The sequence below is a fragment of the Panthera tigris genome, chromosome B3, assembly GCF_018350195.1.
Source record: "Panthera tigris isolate Pti1 chromosome B3, P.tigris_Pti1_mat1.1, whole genome shotgun sequence".
In the NCBI taxonomy this organism is placed as follows: domain Eukaryota; kingdom Metazoa; phylum Chordata; class Mammalia; order Carnivora; family Felidae; genus Panthera; species Panthera tigris.
The window spans coordinates 33,844,569-33,857,607 of NC_056665.1; the positions used below are offsets into that span (position 1 = coordinate 33,844,569).

At 34.0% G+C, this 13,039-nt stretch overlaps 1 protein-coding gene across 7 annotated transcripts in view; it reads left to right on the top strand.

Moving 5' to 3' along the window:
* Positions 1 to 13,039, top strand: part of MYO9A (myosin IXA) — a 282,301-nt gene that overhangs the window by 109,400 nt on the left and 159,862 nt on the right. For all 7 annotated transcript variants that reach the window (XM_042988478.1, XM_007084561.3, XM_042988481.1 and 4 more), the window contains exons 13-14: positions 1,961 to 2,102; positions 7,833 to 8,028. In XM_042988478.1, coding sequence (XP_042844412.1) covers positions 1,961 to 2,102; positions 7,833 to 8,028 — 338 coding nt within the window. The remainder of the gene's footprint in view (positions 1 to 1,960; positions 2,103 to 7,832; positions 8,029 to 13,039) is intronic.

The window sequence follows — 13,039 nt, forward strand, 5'->3', positions numbered from 1 at the left end:
TGCTTGATATTGTAGTGTGTATCTATAGGTGTGTATTGAATGCAGAAAATATGGAGAGCTTCCCTTTCTATCTTTCCTTGTTTGGAATAAAAACTGTTTTCATGTATGTTTTCCTTTGAAATTTTTTTTTCTCCACTTAAAAGTAGGAAAAAAAATCATAAGCTTTTTGATTACCCAGGGGATTATCCAGAGACCATGAGGTGTGAGTATCCTTTCTGAAGAAAAGCATCCTGTGCTGTGGATAGTGAAGCATTAAGTTTGCAGAGTTTGAGTTTGTCTAGGGTTAGGAGCTTGGATTCTGTCTCTTTGCCTTGGTGATCCATAAATTTTCCTGAGTAGGGGAGGCACATGATTAAAGCAGTATTCTAGGAAAATTTGTTATTTTGGTTTGGTGACTTGAAACAAAGTTTAAAGTCACTGACACTTGTAGAGGCTGTTGCTGTACTCTCTGTTTGAAATTGTAAAAGTTATAGTCCATTCTAGAATGGCTTTAGAGTTCTAGAATGGACAGGAAGAGGTGGACGGTGGAGATGTTTTGAGGAAGGGTTGGTATTGAATGCAAAAGCAGGCCTAGGTGGATAGAAAAATGGCAGTGTTGGCAACTTAAGAAATGAGGTGACATTTATGTCCTTCCTATAGGATGCCAGCTAGTGTTGGATGTTTTTACTAGTTTTATTTGATTCTGCTAACACTGTGATACCTCATTGTACTCATTTGTGGAAGCTAGCTGGTTCTTGAAGCTTACTGAATTCAGGTCACTGACAGAACTGGTAATCTAAACAATGACTAACACCAAAGGCCATTCTCCTTCTTCATTTTAATACATTTACATAATTATTTTCCTTATAATTTTGGAATCCTTTTTACACATTAGATTTTGTATTCATCATCTTTACAACCTCATGTCACATTATTTCTCATTACTTCAGCTACTATTAAATGAAACTATTCTCTGAAAGATACTTGCTTTTTCTGTTTTGTCAGTGATATTTCCTTTATTAATAAACTCCACCTTTAACATTTAGCTCATAATTGCCTCGTGTATCTTCGTTAAACCTTTCCATTATTTCCAACCACTAGTGATTTTTTCCTCTTCTGAGCTTTTATATTCTTGTATTTGCTATCATGTATTTATTTCCTTTTCTTTTTCTTTTTTTTAATTTAATGTTTATTTATTTTTGAAAGAAGAGAGAGAGAGTACGAGTGAGGGAGAGGCAGAGAGAGAGGGAGACACAGAATTTGAAACAGGCTCCAGGCTCTGAACTGTCAGCACAGAGCCTGACGCAGGGCTTGAACTCACGAACCGCAAGATCATGACCTGAGCTGAAGTCAGACACTTAACTGACTGAGCCACCCAGGTGCCCCTATCATGTAATTATTTTTAATAGGTATCATTTGAATGATCCCTAGATATGAAATGCTCATCAGTGAGTATAAACCCATTGATGTATATTTGAAATAATAATAGATATAGTATAAAATTATATAGTAACTGATATAGGTATGAAAATTGCTACTTAATTTATATATCAAGAAATAGGAAAACAGAAAATGACTTATGGATTTAAAGGATCTATCAAAACTGGGAGATCATTTTGTTTTTGGAAGTTCTTGGCCCCAAACAGTGGATCATTTGAGTTTTATTTGGTGAGTTTAATGGTAGTGTCACAATGCAACCTAAGCTAAAAGTTTAAAGACTTGAGTTTATTTCTCAGTTCTGCTACTTGCCAAGTGTGAGTTTGGGCAAATCATAAATTTTGATCCCTCATCTATAAAACATCAATCCTTGTTACATTCACTTTTTAGCTTGTTATAAGAATCAGATTAGAGAATATAATTTGCTCTTTGTAATTCGCTAAATGTGTTAGATGGCAATGTAATTATAAGGGTTTTTTTTTTTTTTTAAGATTATTAACTGTTGCATCTTTCTTTAGTATTTTTGCTTTTGTTTTTAATTCAGCTTTCCACAGGCTACAAATCAAACATTGCTAGATAAATTTAAGCATCAACATGAAGAGAATTCTTACATTGAATTTCCAGCTGTGATGGAGCCTGCTTTCATTATAAAGCATTATGCCGGGAAAGTAAAATATGGGGTAAAGGTCAGTAAATTTCTCATTAAAATGCCTTCAGGGTAAAAGTGTGTTTACTGTATTATCATTCCTGTCACACTGCTTTCTTTGTAGTTTATGGAAGCTCTTGATCAGTAACAATTAGAGACATTTTGTAAGAATACTACTAACCCTCGTATCCTACCTTGCAATATATTACTGTCTTATGTGATATTTTTCTTGGCTTCTTCCTATAGATAAACTTGATATCAGTCCCTTCAAATAGTTTTCTGAATATAAAAGAATAGGTAGCATAAATATCTCTTAAACCCACTATTTCATTAAGTGGTTTGATGAATTTTTCTCTTCCCTACATCCATGAAGCTTGACAGAAGATTTTGTCTTCATGCACCATTAGGTATTTGTGAGTTTGCATTCCTAATGCATATATTGAAACTCTTAACTCCTGCAGAGGGGAACCTTCATAATTGTGTCCATTTCCTGTTTGTAATTAGTGAGCCCATTACCCTTCAACCACTTGATGTTTAAGCCTACCATTTAAGATAATTTCCCAGGCAAGGCAATGATGTTTTGGAGAAAAGTGGAGCAATAAGCTTTCTCTTGGGTCTTGAGATTAGAGTCACAACTGAGATCACTCATTCATTCATCAATGATTCACTTATTTAGGAAGTGTCTGTTAAATACAGGCTATGTGTCAGACACTGTCCCTGGTGTTTGGAATGGCTTAGTGATAAACTAGACAGACCTGTTCTAGGCTCATGCATGTGTGTGTGTGTGTGTGTGTGTGTGTGTAATATAGATAAATGGGTATTGCTATAAATAAATGAATGAGTTCTATGAGAACTAGTAGTCAAATAGTGGATTTTGAATTTGGAGATCCATGAATACCTCTCTGAAAACTTAAATATTGAGAGTTAACCTGAAACAAGCATTACCTTGGTGAGGAGTTGAGATGATGAATATTCTAGGACATGAGGTGGGAAAGAATTAGTATGTTAAAATAATTGAAAACAGGCTAGTGTTACTAGATTATGGTAAGCAAGGGAGATAGTGGCATGAAATGAATTTAGAGAATGGACAGCAAGTTAATTCATAGCTTTTAGGAAAAGTTAAAGGTGTTTGTTTTTTGTTCAACTTATTATGGGGAGCAATGAAAAGATTTTAAACAGGATGTGATTCGTGTTTTTTAAAGATTGCTTTGATTCCTTTGAGGAGAAGGAATAGCAGAGGATGAGAGAGGAAGCTGGGAGATCAGTTAGGAGCTTTTTTAAATAGTTGAGGTGAAATGTTAAGGTAAACTGAACCACCAGGGTGACAGTAGAGATGTAGGAGATCTAGATGATTAAGAAAAAATTTTGGAGGTGTAATCAGTAAAACCTGATTGATTTATTCTAACCTATCAGATAGGTTGAAAGTAAGTGACTTCTGACTGTAACTGATGGGTGAATTTGAGGTGCTGTTTCCTGAGATGGAAAAGACAGGAAGGAACAGATTTTAGAACAAACATAAAGAATAACAGAATAGGGGTGCCTGGGTGGCTCAGTTGGTTAAGCACCTGACTTCGGCTTAGGTTATGATCTCACAGTTCGTGAGTTCAAGCGATGCGTGGGGCTCTGTGCTGACAGCTCAGAGCCTGGAACCTACTTGGGATTCTGTGTCTCCCTCTCTCTCTGTCCCTCCCCTGCTCACACTGTGTCTCTAAAAATAAATAAATATTGGAAAAAAAAAAAAAAAGAGTAACAGAATTGAGTGGTGGCTACCAGGGCTGGGGGATGGAGGAATTGAGATGTTGGACAAAGGATACAGACTTGTAGTTAGAAGATGAATAAGTTCTGGAGCCCTGATGCACAGCATTGCAATTATAATTAACATTGTAATAATAGCATTGTCTTCAAAGTTGTTAAGAGACCAGATTTTAGATGGTCTCACCATAGAAAAGAAATGATAAATTATATGACCTGATGGAAGTGTTAAGTAATGCTATAGTGGTAATCAAACTGCAGTGTATAAATGTATCAAATTAACATATTATATACCTTAAACATTACATGTCAGTTTTATCTTATGTAAAAAAAAGATTTTAAAAATACAGTTTAAAACAAAAACCAGAAATCTTGAGCTATATATAGTGAGGTGCATAAAATACATAAATCTAAAGTATACAGATTTCTATCAGGCCCCTCCCCAGCTCATTCTCCCCCACTTAGAGGTAACCACTATCCTCATTTTTTATCCTTTGTTTTACTTGTTATTAAATTTCATATAAATGGAATTATATATACACTTGTATGGATTGTTCATCCATATTATCAGATAGGTTGAAATTAAAAGTATGGAAAAATATATACCACACAAACCCTAACTAAAAGAAAGCTGATGTATAATTATGTTATTATCAAAGTAGACTTTAAAGCAAGAAGTATTACTAAAGATAAAGAGGCACATTTCATAACAATAAAAGGGGCCAGTTTGACAGGAAGACACAATCATCAAAAGTTGCATGTACCTAATGATTTGATTCGGTACATAAAAAGCAAAGTGAGAAAAAAAGTAGAACTAGAAAAATCCATCTGGTTGTAGATTTTTATTCATATCTCTTAGTAACAGAATAAGCAGACACAAAATCAGTAAAAACAGAAAAATTGAAAAACATTGTTAAAAACTGACCTGCTTGGTATATTATAAGGATAAGTAGGCAGTCTTTGGGTGTTCAGAAATTAAGCACAGTCCTTCTATGTAACCCATGAGTCAAAAAAGAAATTACAATATAATACTAAGTTCAAACTGAGCATGAATGAAAATACAACATATCAAAATTTGTAGATTTGATAGTAATTGGTAGGATGCATTTAAAGCAGTGATTTATAACTTTAAATGCATATATTAGGAAGAATGATTGAAAGTAATTAACGTTCCGTTTCAAGAAACTAAAAAAAGAACAGGAAATTAACCCTACTGCTCCAAATTAGAAGGAAATAATAAAGGGAAGATCAGAAATCAATGCAGTAGAGAACAAACATACGAGAGAGAAATTACCAAAGCCAAAAATTAGTTTCTTAAAAAGATAACAGAAAATAATCTAAGTAAAAGGTAATAGAAAATAACTGATAACAGAAAAATATTTAAAAATTACAAATATCAGAAAAGAAAAAGAGGACTTAACTACATACTCAACAGATATTAAAAAGATCTGAACATATTTTGCCCATAAACTTGTTAACATGAAAATGGAAAATTCCGTGGGAAACACACATCATCAAAACTGACACTAAAAATACAGGCAAACCCGGGATTCCCACTTCTGTTAAACAATTTAAATCAGTAGTTTAAATCTTTCCCACAAAGGAAATTCCAGGCCCACATGATTTTACTGGTGAATGCTTACAAACATTTAAGTAATACTAGTCTTGCTCATTCTCTTTCAAGTTTGAGATCCCTTTAAGATGTATAAGTGGATCTCAAACAAGAAAGATCTGAGGTAGAAATACAGATTTGGGCCTCATCATATAGATAATGTTTAAGGTCATTATTATGGTTGAGATCAATCACCTTACATCAGATAAGAATTTCAAAAATGGAACCAGCAGTAGGGACTGAGAATGCACAGCACAAAAGGTAAGTAGTAAATCACAAGATGTGTTGTTATAGAAACCAAGAAGAAAATGTCAAGAATGATATGATCAGTTTATGAAATGTACTTAGAAATCTGGAACTCTGAAGACATAGGAGACCATTGCATTTGGAAAATGACGGTCTCCCATCAATATTTAACAGTCATCGTGGAAAAGATTTCTAGAATTTTATGTTGTACCATATAGTTGTTAATAGGATGGGATGGTCTTTGGTATAGAACAGACTAGTGTTTCAGTTCCTGTAGTTTGACCTTCTTTATCTTTCTATTTACTTATCAGTAAAGTATGGTTTATAATTATTCTGTGTTATTAAGTACTTGTTAGAATTGAATAAGTTATGTATAGTCCTTAACTTAGTGCCTGGCATCTTGTCTCCCATTGTAGGTATTAGCTGCTGCTGGTGGTGGTGGTGATTTGAATTTGTAAATTCTAACTCAGTTTTACTAACTTTTATAATATATACTTCTGCTCAAAAGATGGTTAGGGGAAAGCCAAGGACCAAGATTTCTGGCTTGTTTTCCCTGTTCTATTCTCAAGAGAACAAAGAACAGGAAAAGAAACCCCTAAAAGTTAATAGGATGAGTCCACACTGCCTTCTAGAAAACATCATACTAGGCGTGCTCCTCGTAGAAGTCTGAGTTAGAGCTGTTCTGTGAAGTTGCACCAACTCCAGGTGATTTACTCACCAAGTTTTAATCCTTTAATCTGGGTGTGTTGGACTATACATATCAGTCTAGAACCTTCTTCCATGAGTATAAGCTTTTTGTCCTCTTTATCTTTGTGTGGAGTATTTTAACCCATTTTCTTCTGATATTCCCTCCGACCTCCATTGGCAGGTGGTTTTTACTGCCTGTTTATGCTCTTTAGGTAAAAACTCTGTGGATAATGATATCCATATGTATTTTCTGAAGTCTGTATAGGATTTGTAGATGCATATATTCATCTGCCTACTTGATGTCTGTATGCAGACATAGTACAGTGGTTATGAGTGGTTGTCTTTGAATCCCTGTTCTACTTACTGTGTGATAGGGACCAAGATAGTTAACCTCTTTGTGACTGAGATTCTTCATCTATAAAATAGGAATAATAGTAATATTCTCTATCTTAAGGAGTTGTTAGGTGGATGAAATGAGCTTAAATGAGATAGCACATGTAAAATGCTCAGAGGAGTGCCATGTACATAATAACCATTCAATAAATGTTACTTACTGCTATCTTTATCCTCACCATCTCAGGCTTCACTTGTACAAAACTAATCTCTTGGTCTCATTTCCTTTCCCTAAACCTTCTCTTTTCTCTGTGCTTATCCATATCAATATTGCATCTCTATCCACCTAGTTACTTAAACCCAAAATATAGGTGTTACGCTTATTCCCTCATTTTCTCACTGGGGCCTAATCCACCAGCAAATTACCAGCCTTACTTCCAAAACATATCCCAAATGCAATAACTATTTTCTCTTTACAGTATTACCACCAATGTAGTCTAAAGTCACAATTAGCTCTTACCTGGAATATTGTAGTAGCTGTTCTCCTTTTTTTAATTCTTTGCACAAATTCATTCCCTCTGCAACATCCAGTGTTGTTTATAAAACAACATTTAGCTTATGTTATTAGCCTTCCATTGGCTTTCCTTTACACTTGAATAAAACCCAAACTCCCAACTCAGGCTTACGTAACCTATTTATTTGCCAAATCTTCCACCACTCTCACCCTTGCCCAGAATGCTCCAGCCTCTGGTTTTACTGGTTATCTCCTAACTGGTCCAGTTCATCACCACCTATGGGTAGTAGGTGTTTCCTTTGCTTAGAACACTGTTCCTTGTCTTATGTCTGCCTCCTTTTTATTGTTCAACTCTCTGGTCATTTTATATAATACCCCTTCAGAGAGGCTCAATGTTTAACAAGCTGCAATAAAATAATTGAATATTCACTCTAAATGAAATGTATTATAGAATTCAGTAGTTTTAGGGTTGGATGGGACTTTATAGAAGGTATCTGATCCAGTTAGTTACCTAGAACAGAAATCACTTCTATAGTCCTTATTTAGCCACTTTTCAGACATGTCACCCATTGTCTTCTTGGTTTCATATTTTTTTCAGAAATAACATTGGTACTTTTTTCATGTAGGATTTCCGGGAAAAAAATACAGATCATATGCGCCCTGACATTGTAGCTCTTCTCAGAAGTAGCAAGAATGCATTTATCTCTGGGATGATTGGAATTGATCCTGTAGCGGTTTTCCGATGGGCAGTTCTCAGAGCTTTTTTCAGAGCCATGGTTGCTTTCAGGGAAGCTGGGAAAAGACACGTTCAGAGAAAAACTGGTAAGCAGTAGATATTAGTATTCTACCATATTTCATCTTTTAATTTTTTACCTTTTTAAAATAGAGATATCATAATTTTGTTCTCTTCTGTTTTCTTACCATATCCTAACATCATTTTCAGATCTTATTAGTTCTAGTGAACTTTATATGATTAAGTGGATATATGGTGTTTGTGTGTATATATGTGTTGGTACATTTTTATTAATAAATCCTGAGAGGAGTAATGTATGTAAGACACCTGGTATTTAATAGGCATTTAGTAAAACATTGGTAAAATTTTTCAACAAAAAAACAAAATGATACTTACCATTATTTATATAGAATTAAATATTGATACCTTTTTCTATTTTCTTCTTAGGCCATAGTTTTTACTCCAAATGAAACATAATTTAATGTGGAAGAATAAATCAGGAGATAGAAAAATTGGGATAGAGGTAGGGTAGTCTAGTTAGAGATAACCTGGCTTCAGTAATCAGTCAAGTGTCATTTCTTCTCTTGAAGAAGGTTTTGTGACTATTTGAAGAAGTTTTTCTTCAAAATATTGCCTTCAAAATTGTGGGGTAAAGTCAGATAATAATGATACATATAAAATATCTGTTTACAAATGTTACATTTCTTTTCTTCCCACCCTTTAGTTCATTGAATTTTACTTTGAAATTTAGAAATGAATGAAGCAGGATACTTTTTCTGTGTCTTTTCCCCTTAAATCATAAAATGCCATATTCACATTCTTTGGGAGGACATCTTCATAAGCACTTGCCACTTAATGGAAACCACACTGTTGTTTGCTGTAGCTCTAGTCTTAGATAGACCATTGCTGCATAGTGAGGATTTTCTAATATATATGTAGTGATTTAAAATAAGTTTTTCTGCCCAGAGAAGCTTCAGTAGAAGTTCTCTAGGACACATCTGTGCTTTCAGGACCCCCAGACTTACATATATGGCTTTTTGGTATGTGTACTAGCAGTAAAACTTTTAGGTTCAGCTTTTATATATTTCAGGTGAATACATATATTTGGGAGATTGTATTTCTAAAATGAGAGAAAAATGCTAATTGAGCTTAGCTTCTGTTTTTCAAATTATAATATGTGCAAACTGGCCTTTGTAGGTAGAGAGAAATACAGTTTTTTGGAAAATAAAAGGAATATCTTAAACCTGCTTTGTCTTTTACAAAATTATTTTTAAGAGGCTCTCTTTGAAAAAAGCTTTAAGGAAAGATTTTTTTCCTTTAAGATATGTTCTTATTTATTACAATTGATTTATTAATTTTGAAAATTTTAAAAATTGGTAAGTATCCTGCTAAGGTATAACTAAGCGAAGAGACTTTTCTTGTATTTACTATTGAAAATATTGCTTTCTGTAAACATTATTCACATTGTTTGTATGTTCCTTTGGCATTTAAAATATTATTTGTGAAAGCTGATTGTAGGTTTATTATTATCAATTTGTACAAAGATATGTAATGTTATTAATGATCAGCAAAATGATACTGTGTTATTTCTACTTTGATCATGTCTAAATTCTTCTTATTTTTTAATCTATTTTTCCTTTCTGGCCAGCACAGAGCTTCCATATAATAAACTTTTTGAAAGCTCTTTTATTTTGGGATATAACATGCATGCATACCGAAAAGTGTGCCCCCCAAAATGTATAGCTCAATGAATTATCACAAAGTGAAAACACCCCTGGAACTACCACCTAGATTAAGAAGTAGAATATTACCAACAACCCAGAAATCGCATTCGATTAACTTCTTAAATTTCATTTTTTCTCAAGAAAAAGAAATTCCATAGTTCATTTGTATTTTGAGGCAATGATGGAACAGACTTGTTACAGGAAATAATTGTATTACAGTATATTAGTGTCAGTGCAAGTATTTAGCTTTTTTGCTCCTTCCACATCTCTCACCACTTACTGTTCTCTGATGGGTTTAGGATAAAAGGATGCCATTAAATTAGAACATTGTAGCATTGCAAAATGAAAACTATTGGAATAACTGAAAATGGATTAGTAGTAGATTCAGAACTTTTATAATGACCATAAATAGTGTGCAGACATGTGAAAATGAAATAGGAATTAGAGATTATTTAAGTAGAAGTGAAATATATGGATGGCAGAAGGTAATCAAGTTCAGATTTTGAATAAGAGGTCAAAGATAATAATACTTTAATGAAGAAAGAAGATGTAGACTGCAGAAGTACAATATATTTTTCACTTCCTTTGAGAGTATCTGTATAAAAAAATTTTAGTGACTCTTAGCTAAACTGGCAACAGTTTAACTTGATTGCCAACAATAGTTGATGGTAAACTAAAAAATTTTGGATTTTCTTATGGAAATCCCTGACATCCTTTTTCATCATCAAGCAAACCAAACACAAATGAGAATATCAAATTAAAATCTACTTTTTGACTATTGTATACAGACTTCCAAATGAAAGGACACAGTGCTATTTGTTTAATACTTTTAAATAATAACTAATTCAATTTAACTATTCTTTTCAAGGATAAATTTGTTAAAATTGTGTAATGTATATTATGGTAATCAGGAAACCATAAAATGTCCTTAATGGAGTCTATAAGTAGGCCATCTGAGTAAAGGTACATGTTGGCCCTGAGAAATAGTAATGATTTGTCTGGTCAGCAGTGAGGTATGAGAGAACAGACATTCCAGTAGTGTCATTCACCTTGCCTCTTCCTGAATAAGAAAGATTCTGGAAGAGAATAGGAGAGATCATAACTTGACCATGAATTATGCAGTATGTAGAAGCGAGTGCAGTGATGTTTTATGTAGCTCTTTTGGAGAATTTTAATCAATCTAAAACAGCTAGACAGAAATGGGGAGTTCAGTTGTGGTATAGGGAAAAGAGGCAAGAACAAGAGAGTTCAAAGTGTAAGTTTTTTCTTCATCTACAGGAGAGAAGCTGAAGTCATTCATATAGTTTTCACAGAGAGCTATAATGGTTTCCACATAACCTGCCCCACATAACCTGTTCCTTTTCCCCACCCACTCAGTGGATTGCATGACTCTAATGTGCTATCATTTCTTTCTAAGTGGGAGAAGGGTAAGGGTTCCATGGACCATCTATTTCCAGAAATGACTAGGTACTAAAACTGATTTTGATATCACCAAGGGTCTAGGATCTCTATGCAGTACTCTGTCCACAGTTCTTTCCCAAATTTAAATGTACCCTTAATTTAAGACAATTAAATGGATTTTTATGAACAAAATAAACTCTGAATATTTTTTATAAATCACTTCTGTATCAGGCACTGTAGTATGGTGGTTTAAGAGTAGTGTCTTAGATGGAATGTCAGTGAAATGGTAGAATAGGAACCTCTTCCATAAAAGCAACAAAAATACTTGCAGAAAATGTCAGAATAACTTTGTCAGAACTCAGGAAATTTATCAAAGGCCTGTAGTAATCTAGAAAGTGTTTATGCAAGAAAAAAGGCTGAATATTGGTAAAGACAATGCACTTTGTAGCCTTTTAATTTACACTATTTGCATTCTTCCCTCCCCAGCTCCCCTTGATAGCCTTGAAAACCAATAGGTCAGAAACACATTGAATATCATCAGTTTGACAGCCATTACAGGTAGTAGATGGAGGCTGGAGGTCCTTCAAAAGCCCCATTTCCAGAGAATTATATTCAGCATATTAGGTGGTTCCCTGGAAAACCTGACACCCACTTGCTTCTTTAACCTGACTCAGAGCTTGCCCAGTGTGAATAGCCTTTTATGTAGGGGTGATGTCCAAAAATAATCAGAAGTACTTGTTGAACAGTGCAACTCCCTGCTAGTAGTAGATAGCAGTTGGGGCAAAAACTAAAAAACTTAAAAGGAAAAGCTGGGAAATGAGGTCTCCATAGTAATGGCTTTGAAAATTTCCTGTGTCTTCATGGAAATCTAGATAGTCGTGTACATATATAGGGCTGTGTACATGCCCAGTCCTATGCATATGCTCAGGAAAGACCCAAGAAGATCCTTCTCTCTCACTTCTATGACCTTCAGGCTCTGTGTAAGCAGGAAGTAAAGGTGAGATCATATAAGACAGTTGTAAACTGCCTAGCAGATTAGCAGGGTGTTGAAGGTGTGCCCCAAAACACATGCACAGTGAACTTTGACAAAGACGGGGAGGTTTATTGCTTCCAGGCATGTAGAAATATCTGCCTTCAGTAATTAGCTGAGCACCAAGCAGACTGATGAGAGATTTCTCTGTGGTCATATATGACAAAGAATACAAACTTTACAGAATTGGTTCAGGAAAGTCCCAGACGATAGCAACAGTTACATGAAACATTAAATCCTGGGAAGAAGGGAGAATCTGATTTCCAGAATTGCCGTGTTGTATTTTTAAAAATATTTGTGTTCCTACTCTTAAAAGTGTGAAGATATAAAAATATGAAATTTGTTATAAATTTGTTGCAAATTAAATGTTTTAATAAAACTCACAAAAATAATTCCTGTTCCTTGAGTGACATGTAAATGTGAAAAGAAGACCTTGAATTATTAAGTAAATAATTAAAAATATTGTTTAAAAAAATAAAGATGTTGTTCCACTCTCAAAAAAAATATCTGGTGTTCTATACACAATTATGGGATGTGCAAAGAAAAAATATGACTATTTTAAATATGTTCAAAGGCAACCATGTCTGAAGACTAATGCAAATTTTGAGAACAATGACCAAATATAAAATATTAATTTATATATGTATGAGAAATTCACTAGATTCAGCAACAGATTTGAACAGGCAGAGGCCAGAATCTGTGAACTTGAAGACAGATCAGTTGAGATGATCTGTTCTAAGGAACAGAAAGAAAAAAGAATGAATAAGAATGAGAAGAGCTATGGGACACCAGAAAGTACATTGATTTCTGGTAGTCCAGAAAGATAAGAGGGGCAGTAAACATTTCAAGAAATAATGCCAAAAACTCCTCAAATTTGATGAGAAAACTAATCTATATATCCAAGAGGTTCAAACTACAATGGTGAATTCAAAGAGATCCAAACTT